The sequence below is a fragment of the Chrysochloris asiatica genome, unplaced genomic scaffold (assembly GCF_000296735.1).
Source record: "Chrysochloris asiatica unplaced genomic scaffold, ChrAsi1.0 scaffold00076, whole genome shotgun sequence".
NCBI classification, from domain to species: Eukaryota; Metazoa; Chordata; class Mammalia; order Afrosoricida; family Chrysochloridae; genus Chrysochloris; species Chrysochloris asiatica.
This window is the reverse complement of record NW_006408594.1, coordinates 6779782-6795550: the sequence shown is the minus strand read 5'-3', so window position 1 is coordinate 6795550 and position 15769 is coordinate 6779782. Positions and strand designations below refer to the sequence as shown.

Here is a 15769-nt window from a genome sequence, read left to right as displayed (position 1 = left end):
AAAATAAAACCAATCAAACAAACAAAAAAACCAAAAACAAAACCAAACAAAAAAACCAAACCAAAGAAACAGAAAAAAAAAGGCTGGCTTGTCAGGGGATGGGGTTGAGAAGGCCCCGGTGTGTGTACTTACATAGAGGTCAGCACCGTAAAATCCGTCCTGGTAAACCACACTGCAGAAAATCCACACAAAAACAAAAACAAAAAAACAAAAGAACAGAAACACATTCCGGTTATTGAGGACGGCAGCATGCACATGCGCTCTCTACAGGCAGGTGATGTAGGAATCCGGGACCCTGGGCTTGGGGGCCATGGTGTGTCCGTGAGAAGGGGTGCTGGTGCACACGCACAGACGCAGCTCCAGGACATGTGAGGACATGGGAGGCGTGCACCACAGGAACCAACAGCCTGGATGGCTGGTCATTCAGGGGACAGTTAATCGATAGAGAGCACTTCCAGGAGGACCTCGTGACTCAGACAAAACTCGACTGGATCGGAAATGTCAGCTTTTTGACTCTGGGGTGCTATTTCAATAAGCTAGCACTAGGAGAAAAGTTTTTCTTTACAGAGCTTAAAAAGTGGGGTGGGAGGATTCACATGAAAAAGATGAGTCCAAAGACTTCCATCAGGGCAGGGCCTGTATGCACAGTTCCAAATAAAACGTTGAGTGTTTTAGTTTGGGTCTCATCGTGACAGGTAACTTTCCTCCTGATATCCATACATCACCTGCTCTTTAACCCTGCACATTAGACATGCGATAAGATTTGGCTGATCATAACAGGCATGCAAAGTATTATTATTCAGCATTTTAAGAACCAATGCAACACCTCAGAAAAACAAGTCAATCAATTCTGACCAAAGTAAACAGAGAAATGTAATTAAAAACAAAACAAAACAAAAAAACACAACCAAAATACCCACAATGCATTGCTTTCACAAGCAGAGATAATGAGCTAAAAGGTTAAGGTGATTGGTCCAAGGTCCGAGAATTGAAAGGTGCAGTGGGGATCCCAGATAGTAACAATATAATCCAGAGCGGGAAGGAGGACCGGGAAGATTTTAAAGGTTTGTTTTGACCATAAGAGCACTCTCGGGATTCTGAAAGGGGTTACTGAAAATTGATATTCTGGGCATGACCAAGGATGATCCTGTCTATTTAAAAGAAGAAAACTGAGAAGGTAGCTGGTTAGGAATAAAAGGGCTTCTTTTGCTGCTTAGAAAATGCACTTGTATCAAACAAACAAGGTGTCACACTTTTTAAAAAAACTTGTGACCAAAACTATACTACAGATTTCTAGCTTTTGAAGTATTTTTGTGCATACATACTTTCCCCAAAACATTACTTTGGGACCAAAAGCCATGGAGCAGTAGCCGAGATAAAAGATAAGACTTTCTTCCTATTTATTGTAAGATTTGACTATTATTTGTTGGTCACTGACTCAACTAAGTAAGCTGGCGAAACTCACCACCATGTTCTGTTATAATACACAAATGAGCACAAAAGGTTGTCAAATCATATTTTTAATGTCAACATGGAATAACCTGCTTCTTATAGGCAGCTGAATTCTACTTCCAATGACATTTTGATGTTGACATGATGGCATGGTCACACTTTGCAGAGCCCCAGTTGCGCTGTGTCTGCATTACACAACAGGGAACTTAGACTTGTCTTTGATGCTCTATCCACTGTCATGGTCTCCAACAGTCTCATCTTAGAAAGCAATGTGTCTTGGAATTTCAGTGTAGTTCAAAGGAGACTGGTTCATAATGAGAAAGTTGATAACATGAAAAGCATTGCGGGTAAGTGATGATCAATTAGCTTCAACCATTTCAGTAAGGGGACAGAGGTAAACATTAAAAACCATTTCCTCTATAGAGAAGAGTGGTGGCATTAAAAATATGAATAAAATTTACCCTGAGTTGCATGACTCACTGGGAATAATCACCTAAATGCTGAAAGAATTCCAATAGTCCCTGGATCAAATGCCAAAGGAGGCTAGTGCACAGTGGTTCATGATGAAATTCGTTCACTAAGCTGAAAAGCAATTCGAGGCCATTCCCCACAAAATACTGGACTTATTCCTTGCCATCTTCCTTGTAAAAATGTGGTTTAGTTAACAAAAAAAAAGAAAACATGGGATATTACGTGTTCAATGTAATGCACAGAAATTGATGTAAAATAACCTTTGTGTAACACATACCCGGCACAGACTTGGTAGAGCATGGGCTCTTGAATTTGGCCAATATATTGAAATGACCTATACTGAACAGAAATGAATTCAACCGCTTCAAAAAGTAACGCAGGAATGTTACAAAAAGAAATCCTATGTTTTGGGTGAGCAATCTCTCATTAAAAAACAAAAGGTCAGCTCTCTTGGATCGAAATCGAAGATGCTTCATGAGCAATTTTCCTGGTGTGTAGAACTTCCAAAGGGTCTGTTGCTGTTTCACTTGACTAGGTCTTGATGAACCAATACGGTATAGTTATTCATTTCTTTAAAAAGAGATGTCAGAGGTTGAGTGTCAAAGGTCAAGTTGAGAGGGGAAAACTGATAAAATTAAAAGTAAGTAATGGCAGAAGATGGAGATGATGGAATGCATGGGATTTAAACATCCATAAACTGCAAACAAAAGTTAATTCCTGAAGCAGTTCCCTTCTAGGGTGCTTGGAGCCTGTCCATTCCAACACGTACATTCGCCTGGTCTAATAAAGATGCTGTTATTCTGTGGTGTGGAGGAGCCCTGAATAGCTTGGCCATTTCGGTTTGTGAATGGATGCCAAATCAGCATACATCGAGGTTAGGCCAGAAAAGGACCTACAAAGGAGGCTGTTTACACTGCAACTAAGTAGCAGTTAATAGGTTTCTTTGCTACTATGTTTGCTCCACAGAAGAATCTGGAAAAAGGACTGTCATAGGCAGAGAAAAGAAGAACACAAATGATGCATCCTTGAAGCGAGACAGCCCTTGGTACAACTGACTTATAAAAGTCTACTCTTTATGAAAAGAGATGTTTTAGGCCCTGACACTGAGAAGCATCTAAAAACAAAACCTGCCATCTTCACTCCTTCTCCCCAATTCAATAGCAAAGGATTTATTTGTTGCTATGGAATCATTCCACTGCATGAGACACCCTCCATACAAAAATCAAAGGATGAAGGATGCTCAGCTAAATTAGTTGTTTTACCATCATTCAGAAGCCAACTGCAGTTTAATTCCTCCTACTTCTCCCTTTCTCCCTTGAGTCAATTGGACTTGGTTCATCTTTGAATTAACCTCTTTTAATCCGTTTCCTACAAAGAAAGCAAATCCATTGTGGGTAACTAGTTCTGCTGCTCACCACCCAGGCGGTGAGACCCATGGGGTAGGCCTGTGTGAGCACCTCAGCCCCACCAGGAGGTGGTAAGAAGGGGGTGAGCACAGCAGACACGGCCTTGTACTCGAGTCTGGAGCTCCTATTTTGGTTTTCTGGTAGTGTTAATCCACATTCGTGCGATGCTAAGTGAACTCCATGCCAACACACTGCTAGTAAACACAAGACAGTTCTGGCTACGATCTTAAGCCCCTGCGAGGAGGGCTTAAGGCGGCCAAAGGCAGATTTAGATAATGAATTGACATTTTGTTCCATTCTGATGGGGGTCTACTTTGGTTCTTGCCATCTACTCCATCACTCTGCAAATATCCACTGGACGTCTACTACGGGGCATGACAACATGCCGGAAGATTGGAGTGGGCTACAGTGGTGGGTTTTCGTCCAATTGCTTATTTTGGATCCATGTCTGATTTTGGAATGGAATGCTTACCCTGGATAGGCGGGGATGGCTGTTGGAGGTACCGCTCGAACTGCACCGTACACTGTCCGCCCTCTCCCCCTCAGATGAGCTCCTCTGAAAGCGGCCGCCGTGGTGGCTGCAGTGGGGTAGGGGAAGCCAGGAACTAAAGGGAGACCCAAAGCATGACAGAAATTTCAACTTGCATCCAACAGCAGGAATACAATCACAGCTTGCTTAGAAACAATGAAAAGACACATGCCACCTCACATCTTTTCTGAAAAGGTGCCACAAATATTTCCAATGGACCTCCTGCCCTGGGTCTCTGAGTAAGAAAAAAATAGACAGCGAGCCCTAACATGCAATTTCAGAATTCCATGCCTCACTCATCTGGAATGAGTTTCTTTGCTCCTTGCCCATGTTGGCACTATAGCACAGCTAGGTGAGAGAGTGGTCACAAGAGGCAGTGAGAACGATTGCCATTAGAGACAGACCTTCCATTCCTGTGGACACTTGTATCAGATTGACACAAGCTTTTTACATGGTCAATTATTAATCTTATTTAAAAATATGAGTAAGTGTTTATAGTGTGGCGCTGTGGGTCAGTGCGCTGGACTGCAAGGTCGTTCTGAACTGGCGGTTCAAGCTCACAGTTGCTCCTTGGAAACTCTATACAGGGTTGCTATGAGTCGGAACCAACTCCATGGCACTAACAATAGTCATTCCTTGGCAAGAATATTCTTTTTGTATTTTTACATGGCGCCAATCTCCAAGGTATTAGTCAATTTCAATCCTTTATCTGAACAGTTCTGATCCAGAAATGTGAAATGAGACAGAGCTTTCCTTCCTGTAGCCTTTTAGCCTTGACAGAGGCAGACATTTCCAAACAATTCTAAGTGGACCATCCTTGGGAAAGCATGCAGAGACACTGACTCCATGGCCACGGAACATGGTTAATTACACCTTGTGCTGGAGTAAAACAGCCGAGGCCAAATCATCATACTTGAAGCCTCGACAAGGCCCAATGCTGGTATGAGAAATATAAGCCACAAACAACGGTCCTTTTGTTTTACTGCCAAATACACCGACTACAATGTTCTTCACAGGCCCTTACCCAGTCTACCTTTGCCAACTGTTTTTGCTTTGTGGCACTGTGAGAGTATTCACTCTCTTGACGCTATTCCCCTCCCTTTCAGTGTGTACAATACCAGGAAAAGAAGACGAGCACACTGCTGCTCCCTGACACCGGGCACACAGCCATGCCAGGCCAACAAAGGCTACTTACTGATTAAAGGAATGTACGTGTTAATACCCCCTCTTCCCGACAGGGGCACTGCCGCATCATTGCCTAGTGAGACATCTGCTTGAAAGCTGGAGGCTGATTACATTAAAAAAAAAAAAAAAAAAAATTTAAATGGAAAACGGTTACAAAGGAAAATTTAAAAACAACAAATGTTCTAGCAGTTAAATAACACACATGAAAACATTAACTTAAATACTACCTGCATATAACTCGGGGCCATATACAGCTCCAACGACTGGGCTTAATTTCCAACCTGAAACAGAAGGACAGTGAGTATTTAAGACCACGTCAGATTTCTTAGCAAAGGAAGCCCTCACTGTTCGTACAAGCTGACTTCAGGCATCTCTGGGCCTACTACCAACTTGTCTTTGAAATGTAGCTGGAGGCTTAAACATGACAGGGAAAGGACATTTCAGATCTGATTGGCTTGAGCAGAACTAGCATGGTAAAGGACAAGGAAAGGCTGGAGGTGGAGGGGAGACAAGAGGAGGTGGAGGGGAGACAAGAGGAGGAGGAGGGCAGAAGGGAAGAGAGAAGGAACAATTTGGGAGGCAAGGAAGGAAGAAAACGGAGAGGGAATGAGAGAAGAAAAGAGAAATAGAGGTATATGCAGGCAATCCCCAGGTCACCAGAGAGCCAGTCCTACTAAAGGTCTGTTCCCATGTGGGTCTCTAAGTCAGATTTGTAGGTAAATTGGAATAGGTGCAAACTGTTAGTTTCTAGGCTTGCTGTAGTGCAAGGAAAAGTTCTGATCCTTTGGAATGATTCAAGCCAGTGCAGCAAGAAGACTGCTCTAAGGAGAGGCTGGTGAGGTCATTTCAAAGTGAGAGGACATTTACACAATATGAAAGGGCAAATACGAGCTGTGGGTGCATGAGCCCAGGACCGTCTGTACTAGTGTGCAGTCTAGTGGTTTTCACACAACTGTCTCAAATGACCTAGTCTCAGTGTAGGAAAATGAAAACAAGTAGACTATATCATTCCGTATCACACTGTCATGCAATTTCTTATGTATAAGCTCAACAAGCGTCATCAAGTTGGTTCCAGCTCATAGCGATCCTGTAAAGGTTTCCATGGAGCAGCTGGTAGGTTTGAACTGCCAACCTTGTGGTTCATAGTCCAGTGCTGAAGTGAATTCATAAAGACGTCCTCTGGCAGATTTCATATCAGACTGAGAACTATGACTCCCAAGTTCAATGTTGTTGTTAAGTACCACTGAGTTGGTTCTGACTCATAGTGACCCTGTATGGTGTTTCCAGGGTGGCTTTAAGTCTTTAAGGGAGCAGAAAGCCTCATCTTTCTCCTGCTTTCAGCTCACTAGTGCCTAGGATATTATCGATGAATATTCCATTTCATTTTTCACAACATCCCATTTTCCTAGATTCATATTTGGTACAGTTCATGTTCTGATTATTAATGGATGTTTATAGATGTTTCTCATTTTCAGCTGTGCCCCATTAGCAAATGAAGGCATTGAAAATGTTGCTCCATTCACGTCATTACGGTCAGCTTTACTTTGAGAAGGCAGCCTTTTCCTAGTCGTATTTTGAGTGCCTCCCAACCTGAGGGGCTCATCTTCCGGCACTGTATCTAACAACGTTCTGCTACCTTCGTAAGATTTTCAGTGGCGAACCCTTCACAACTAGTCTGCCTCTCCTTCTTCCCAGCTTGTCTTGGTCTGAAAGCTCCACTGAAACCTGCCCACCCTGGGGGACTCTGCTGTCATTGCAAATACTGGTAGCACAGCTTTGAGCATCAGAGCAGCACATCTGACAAACTGACAAGCGGTGAAAGTCCAACAATACCATGCTGGTATTCTGGGTAAATGGAAATTCTTGTTGATTTTCCACTGTAACTAGAGCATTTTAAATCGCCAACTCAACAAGGAAAGACATGCAGTAATACAATTCAATTCAAGATAAGTTCCCAACTTCAGAGCATGTCATCTGTAGCTTTCATGTGTAGTGAATGCATTTAAATTCATCAGATGCTTTAGTGAACAAAGGGCTATTGTGAAAATGAGATTGAACATTTATATATTTTAAGAATTCACAAACTATTTTTATTTCTTCTTTCCTATATCTATAGGAATATGCCAAGAGTTTAAGAAAATGTATTACTTTTAAATGCCATCGAGCCAGCTCCGACTCAGCAATGATTCCAAGCACGACAGAAAGTAGAAATCCATAGGAAAGTTTTAATCAACAGTTATTTACTGATTTTCATACATAAACAAGCAAACATGTCCAACTTGTTTTTCTGATGCTCTTTGGTTTACTTCTGTAGCCTCTAAAAGTGCCTAGCATTTGCTTTTACTCTCTATACAAATGGAAACAAGAAAAGGCCAATTCCATGGAAATTATCATATTTAAATAGCTATTCAAAACAAGACATTATTTAAGAGAAAACCCATTCATCTTGAACCAACCCTACTTCCCATTATTTTAGCTTCTGGTGGTACCGTCTCTTCATTATTTTTCATAAAACGTCAAATTCTGGGTTCAAATCCCACTTGAGCTGTAAGAGCACAGACGTTCTGCAATGTCATCCAAATCAAACAATTCCACCCTTAACTTCACCTGGTGGCAGGCAGCACACTCACCTGCCAACAGTGTGTTTTCTTAAGGTTGTCTCTCTTGTGGTTGTTGTTAAGTGCCGTCAAGTCAGTTCCAACCCAAAGCGATCCTGTATAGGGTTTCTGAGGAGTGACCAGTGACCTTGAACCACCAACCTTACCGTTCAAACCAATTGTGGAGTCCAGCGCATTAACCCACAGTGCCACAGTAGGACTCCTTGTCTGTCTTAGGGCTGAGTATTTAGAATATTTAAAAATTCATATCTTTCTTCTATACTAACTACACTATTTGACCCTCCTTTAAACCTGCACAATAGGTGCAAGATGATATGTGGTAAATGACACCTTAAGTGTGTTTAGCTCAGGATGCTATACAATGTATTTTCATACATGTGATGTCACTGGCTTCTCACAGAAACTGGAAACTGACAGGGGAAGTACTGTGTTTTGCTGGGCCTCATTTTCTAAGTTAAGAGGCTGAGTGGGTTGGATTTCAATGACTTGGGAGAGGATTGGTACTAAAACTCTGTGACCTCTAATGGGAAGTAAGAAAGCTGAACAGACAGATTAAGGAATCAGTGCACTACCACACAGTAAAACAAAGAGTCCAAATGCATGTAGGATTTCGGTCTTCTGAATTCAGGCCTGAAGCTTTTCTGATACCCATTTCCCTGAGTCCCACAGGAAACTGAACATACGTTGCCTTTCTTTTCTATTTTGTTTACAAAGAATTTGTATCAAAGTTGCAGTGATTGCTGTTTTTGTAAGCGCCGTGAAAAGAAGAAAACAAGAGGTCAAGAGGAGAGAGTACTACCGCCTAATGTAGAGCATCACAGATGGGGCGGGCAGGAAAATGCAAGTTTTGTTGATCAACTGCTATCAACTATTTGAAAAGCTGGTCCAGATGTATGTGCTGGAGATCGTGAGGGATATACCCAATACAATCCTAATTGATTTGGGAAGACATTGTTATTGCTAGCACACACTGTTACTCTCCAGCCCAGCAATCTCAAACTTTTAACCAATAGCTAATACTCCCTGTTTCTTCCTTTTCTTAGAGATATAAGTGTACACAGCACCCCACACCGTAAACAGAGAATGGAGAGTTGCTCAGATTCAAGGTGAGCTGGAGGTGTCAGCACCCCAGCCACTCAATGTTCTCTGTTGTTTCCCAAGATGACTTTGCAGAAGACTGTTTACAGAACTGTGGGTTGAACACAGATTAAAATAGCATTCTGTCTCATGCAGAGAACAGAAGTCTAGATTAGATTTGACAACTACACATATGTTTTGTTTTTGTTAGAAATTCATAGGAAATGTCCTCTTCCTTTGTACAGCTTACTATATATTAGGCAATCATGGGCTGGAAAAGTTTACAGTCTACACATACACAATTACCTCTAGGGTCCACCTTCTAAAGACAGCAGGGTTATCTAAGTCAGCACAGATGCTCAGATGAGGAGCATCAGTAACAAAGGTCAGAGTGGGGGTGCACCCAAGGGGAGGATGCATAAACCTAAACTATTTCAAAGAACTGGCGTGGCACTGTAGGATAAGCATTGGACTGATAAGCATAAGGCTGCAAGTTCAAACCCACCAGTCGCTCTCAGGAATCCTATAAAGGGTTGCTATGAGTCAGAACAAAAACATTGCAGAGAATTAAAAATGAAAAAGAAGGTGGCCAGAGTGGAAACTAACTTGGGTAAAAGTTGTTCTGTTGGGTGTCACTGAGATGATTCCAGCCCACAGTGACCCTGTGGAGACACAGCACAACTGCCCTATAGGGTTTAGTGGTTACGAGTCGGGTTGTTAATCTCACGGTCAGCAGTTCAAAACTACCAGCTGTTCCATGGGAGAAAGATGAGGCTTTCTGCTCCCGTAAGTACTTACAGCCTCGGAAACACTATACAGGGTCGCTATGTGTCGGAACCGACTCCACGGCACTTAACAACAACAACAACCTTTATGGTAACAGGTTGCCAAGTCTTTCTCCCATAGAGCTGCAAGGTGGGTTCGAACTGTTAACTTTTCAGTTAGCAGTAAAGAACTTCCTTAATCTTTGTGCCATGAGGGTTAACAGACAACCTCAAATAAAATGTATGCATCATATAAAGAGGAATTTCACCTAGAGGCAGTACACTATAATAACTACAAAACTTAGAGCAGAGATCTAAGAAAAACAAGAGAACTGGTACAAATAAAATACTCTTCTAGGTAAAGACAATACTTCAAAGTCAATTAAGCAAGCTGTATGAGGTCAAATCAAGAGATTCTTAGAAGTTAATAAAAAAGTTCATAGACTTATACAAGAATGACAATCTGATGAAGGTAACTTATAGTCTCTTACCATTTGCATATGGTGTGACCATCTTCTTATTGGTCATCACACGCGCGGTAGCATTATTCACCTAAAAATCCAAGTGGAGAGGAAGGGGCAGGAAGGAAGGAGAGTGTATTAGGAACATGGAGTTGCTCATCCAATAACATAATACAGGAATGTAAATTTCAGAGAGCATTGATTTAAATAATTAAAAGAGCAATATAAAATATTGATACATAGTACTTCAATTAAGGTGCTTATTAAATGAGGCTAACAAGAGTAAAATGCAGTTTCAGAGTCTCTCAATCGAAAACTAGGGTCACTTTACTGTTTAGTATTACAAAGGAAAAAGACATTTGCAAGTTCTTTAGAGAACAGTAAAGTCTCTCCATTAAGGAAAATAGGGAAAAAGTAAATCAGAAATAACTCTTCTTTGTATATGAACTCTGAAGTTCATTAAGAAATCAAAGATTTCCAAGAAGATAAGAAAAATCTATTCGTTTCATTGATTCTAATGTTCAGTAGTTCTTGATGAACCATAGTTGGCATCAGATTGTCTTGTCTGAGCTTAGTAAACAAATACAGGAACTTAGATTTCCATGGCTATGGTCTCCAGGACCATTCTGAACTTTCTAGACTAAGTTGTCTATTCATTTAAAAACAGAGTTTCAGAGGTCTTAAGCAGGTGCTTAAAAATGTCGAGAATACAAAGCTTCTATTTCTTCTGTTTTATGGTGCTCCTCACCCTCACTACAGACCTGCATAATATAAAGCAATGTCGGTACTTGGGCAAGTAGACGTTACACAGATGACATTAAGGAAAGGAAAGGGAGCTCAGAAGTCAGGATTCTGCTGGCTAATGCTGTAGCCAAGAGGGTAAAGCAGTACCATAGAACACAACTATATGGTGTGCTGTCCGGCCATAAAACAGGCCATGTTTTAAAAGAATTCTAACGTATATGTATAAAACAGAAATACTTATTTTATCTCTTTGAATTTACATTGTGTCAAATTTTGCAAAGTGATAAATTTGTGTTATGAAAAGACCAATTTCAGGTAGAATTGGAATTTAAAAAACAAAAATGACCAAGCCTTAGCATGTCTTATTTGACTCGTATAGTAGGAAGTCATCTCTGAGGAACAAGAGTGTGAAACTCCATTTACTCGAGTTTGACTCACCAAATAATTTAAGCATTTTCACATTTAAAAAGAAAGAATGGGATACAACAATGATGGGACTGAGGTCATGCAGTTAACACACACACACACACACACACACACACACACAAATAAAAGTAAGAAAAAAAGGAAATTTTGGAAAGAAGGGAGAAAGTGAGAAGTGAACATTTAGAATGGACAGAGCTCTAATCAGCTGCTATAGCAGAATGCAACCAAGCACTTAAAGGAAAAATGGCCAGAACCAATCAGAAACCACCAGTCAGCAAAAGAGACCCACAGCTGCATATAATGGGAGAGAATGAGGGGAGGGGCAAGGAAGGATAGGGAAAAGGCCAAGAGGCAGGAAGTTGGGTAAAGGGAAAGTAAGGTAGGGTAAGGACAGCAGTCAAGAGCACAGAAAGAACAGTCACAGCTACACACAGAAGGTCATTGGCAAAGAGGAAAAGTAGGGAAGGCATGAGGGGCAGGAAGTGCATTAATAAGAACCAGCCAAAACTGGAGCTGAGTAACTCTGAGTAAGATGTGCAAGGGGGAAAAAAATCACCATGAAGTCAGTAATCAAACAGCTCAGACTGCTACAAAACAATGTGTACATCCAAAGATCAGGCGGCATTACTCAACAGCATCGAAAATGGAAGGGGGAAGGAAAAGGAAGAAGAGCAAGTCAAATCACATTTTGTAGTGTTAATGTGAGATGGCAGATGGACTTTTTTCTTTCCTACTTAATTGTTTTCTAATTACATTCTTAAAAGCTTCTTCTCTAGTGCTTTTGTTTTACTTACCGCCAACGGGTACCATCGTCAGTATAGGTACCATGGAAAGAGGGACTCAAGTGGAGGGCCCTAAATGCTAAGCCATTGGAAAGGGTGGGGGGGGAAAAAAGCAAAAAATGCAGACATCTTACTCAAAATGGTGGCTTTTATTATTTAATACTTTTAAAAATTGGGAAAGGGGGAAGGAGCCAGTTAACCTTCACTGCGTTATTCAAATGGGCTGAACACCAGGTGGCTGCCTCAATCACCCCACCGCTACATTTGCCAGCCAGTGATCAAACTCTCGGAAGGATTTACCTGTAAAAGTGTTAGAATTCACTTGAAGTTCTCGATATTTAAACATATCAAGAGACCACATGAATTTGGGATTCTTTCCCTCCTCCCTTCCCACAATTTCTACCATCTTTAATTCCTTGCCTACCACACGCACATGGAGGCGAACTGGTCTCCTGAGAGAAGAAGGTGTTGGCTGGCCTGCTGACTCATTGCAGGACACAATGTTATAAATTGGACAGTTTTTAGACATGTTTTCTGTTAGTTTTCTTCAGGCCTGATCACAGGAATTTGGAGTCTAGCAAATTGAAGCAAAGTGAAAAATAAAAGAGCAGAAGGATGAACATTATGGAGGGAGAAAAAAGGAAATAAAAAGACAAATACAGACACAGGAAATCAAAAGTAAAACTTCCAAAAAACAGGGGGAGGAGGACAGACATGTTACTTTCATGTAGATTTTAGTGCAGTAAGGCGAGATAGACACCGACACATGTACACATATGTGTGCGCACACTCACACGAGACAGGGTTCCAAATGTGAAATAAGCGAGGCAATACACACACAAAGGAAATAAAAATATGAACCAGAAATTGAATTATTGAAGACATGCACCTCGATTTTACGGCCCTCTACCACGGTGCCGTGTAATTTCTCCCTGGCCCTGTCTGCATCAGCACTATTCTCGAAAGTTACGAACCCGAATCCCTGCATGCAGCGGGAGAAGGGGGGAAAACATGCACATCGTTATATTGACATACTGATCTCTCGCAAATAGAGAACAAAGTATCACAGCATGAAACTGACATCAGCAACAACTCAGCGGTACTCTCCCCAAGGTTCATTTTTGGTTCATGCATATTTTGTAAAGAGAAATTAAATCCAGTAAAAAAAACCCCAAAAAACTAAATTAACAATAGTAATAATTTAATTAACAACAATAATGACAATAGTAAACTAAAACATAACGCATGTGAGGCCAGACCAAAATTAAGGTATATAGTTACTCAGGTTAAACTAGACAGTTAGGAAGCTGAACTTTTTTTTAATGTCCTTTCTCAATCCATGTTGTTACAATATATGTCTCATTATGTAGTACTAAAAAATCCTTGATTAAATTGACCCTCTAGCACGCTGAATGTATCATTCCCCAGTGACTTCAATGTGAAATCTGATACTGAAGTGGATACTGAAGAGTTTTCAGGGGGCTCTATTCATTTTAGCCAGGTGTCCTGGTGTGGCGCTGTAGGATCAGCACTGGACTGCTAACCACAAGTTTGCCATTCAAACCCACCAGCTACTCCTCGGAAACCCTATACAGGGTCGCTAGGAGTTGGAACCGACTTGATAGCACGTCACAACAATTCATTTCAGCTACACTTTGTTCACTGCTTGTGCAACCATTAATTTCTTTGGAAACCAGATAGTTTAAGGCACAGTGTTGATGTGGATGGGCACTACACCTACAGATGGAGAGCACATTCATGTACTTCTAAGCAAATGAGTTTCCTTTAATGTCAATTTAAATGATTAGATTGGCTGCTGTTGTCGCTAGCTGCCATTAAATCAGGCCCTGACTCATGGGGACCGCAAGCACCATGAAAAAACCCCTGCTGCTGGTCCTGTGTCATCCCCATGATGCACATTAGACTATTCTGAGCCACAGGGTTTTCATTGGCGCATTTTTGGAAGTTGATTACCAGGCCTTTCTACCTAGTCTTGGCTTGGAAATGCCCCCTAAAACCTGCCCAGCAACATGAAACTCTTCACTGATGGATGGGTGGAGGTGCCTGCACTTGTGGTACACTGTCTGGAAATTGAACCTGGGTCTTCCACATGGAAGGCGAGCGTTCTACCAGTAAGTCGTCACTGCTCTGAACAGACTAGCACTTACAATAAACATGTTTGGTGGAATATCAGGAAATTATTAACGCTAACTTGCCTACATTATAAATTTGACAATGCCTGTATTTGATGGGAAACTTATTAGTAATGTTCCATATATAGAGACAATAGAGACAGTCAACAGGTATAGGGAACGAGATCTAGTTTAGTGATGTCAGTTATACAACATCACTCAATAGAAACAGAAAAACATAAAACAGCAATACTGTTGTTATTCTGAGTTACGATTAACTTGCTTGTCTCTTGCAGACGCTTTAAAAACAACAACAAGAAAATGAGGTGCTCTGATTCACTAGGTAGACAAAACTTTACTCTTGTGTTCACAGGTCTAGGTCAGAGTCGTGCTGCCAATTTCATCAGCAAGAGGACGGACAATATGCTCATTTCATAAGGCATCGTATCATCTTTATTCCCCATGCTTTAGCATTCTCTCTCCACTTCATGGCTAATTTTACAAGCCAGTTTTCTTACTAGCTCTTTATCTATAGGGCGGTAAAGTCTTAGGATTTTCTAGGAATGTCCTCATTTCCCAATAGTTTCATAGTCCTTCTAGCATTCTTTGAATATTTCATTGTAGGATGAATTAGAACCTTTATCTTTAACTAAAAATGTACCTTACCATTTTATACCATGAACAGTTACATACACATATGTATATATGTTGTTGTGAAGTGCCTTCGAGTCGGGTCCGACCCATAGCGACCCTGTACAGGGTTTCCGAGGGTGTAAATCTTTACGGGAGTAGAACGCCTCATCTTTCTCCCGCGGAGCAGCTGGTAGTTTCGAACCACTGACCTTAAGGTGCGCAGCCCGATTCGTAACCACTACGCTACCAGAGCTCCTTATATGTATATATAAACATATAAAATCTGTTATCTGAGATGGTCAACAATGGGCACTGTTTTGAAGGAGGTGATTATTTAGCATGATCTTTGGTGGTAGGTTCCAAAGGACCCACAATTTGGATACCACTACAGTGTAGCGGTTACGAATTGGGCTATGAACCTCAGGGTCAGCAGTTCGAAACTACCAGCTGTTCCATGGGAGAAAGATGAGGCTTTCTGCTCCTGTACAGATTTACAGCCTCGGAAACCCTGTACAGGGTCACTATGAGTCGGAACCGACTCCACGGCACATAACAACAACAACAACAACAACACATGATAGGATTTAAAAAATACGTATTGTTGAAGATGGAACATTATGTAAGATTTTATTCAGTACTCTTTCCTAAAGAATGTATACGTTTGTAAAACTATCAGTGGGAATACATTTTCAGAAACAAATTTTGGTATTAATACTTCAAGGACAAGTTATTAGTAAAATACACCATTTTTCATTTACACTAATATCTGCTGAAAACAGGAAGCTAGTTATCCAATATTGGCACATCTTCCAATAGAAAGTTACGTTATTTAAGAAAAACAGTTTTTATATGACATACTTTAGAAACACTACAATTTACATTCTGAGTAATCCTTCAGCCTTACTAATTTAATAAATTGTAAATTAAGTACCTGGATAACAAATTATGTGGAGAAAATGCCTAGGGTTTTTGTTTTAGTATTATGACTGTCTACATCAACACACACATGCATATATACTATCTATATATATTCATATACACACACTATCTACATCTATACACATACATACGCACTATCTATATCTATAC

The 15769-nt window shown here is 40.9% G+C and overlaps 1 protein-coding gene across 1 annotated transcript in view; it reads right to left on the bottom strand.

Annotated features, from left to right (window-relative positions):
* The window catches only part of RBFOX2 (RNA binding protein, fox-1 homolog (C. elegans) 2), a 373260-nt gene that overhangs the window by 13816 nt on the left and 343675 nt on the right, over positions 1-15769 (bottom strand). The window contains 6 exon segments of the mRNA XM_006865227.1: positions 133-172; positions 3802-3969; positions 5050-5146; positions 5271-5324; positions 9994-10054; positions 12805-12897. Coding sequence (XP_006865289.1) covers positions 133-172; positions 3802-3969; positions 5050-5146; positions 5271-5324; positions 9994-10054; positions 12805-12897 — 513 coding nt within the window.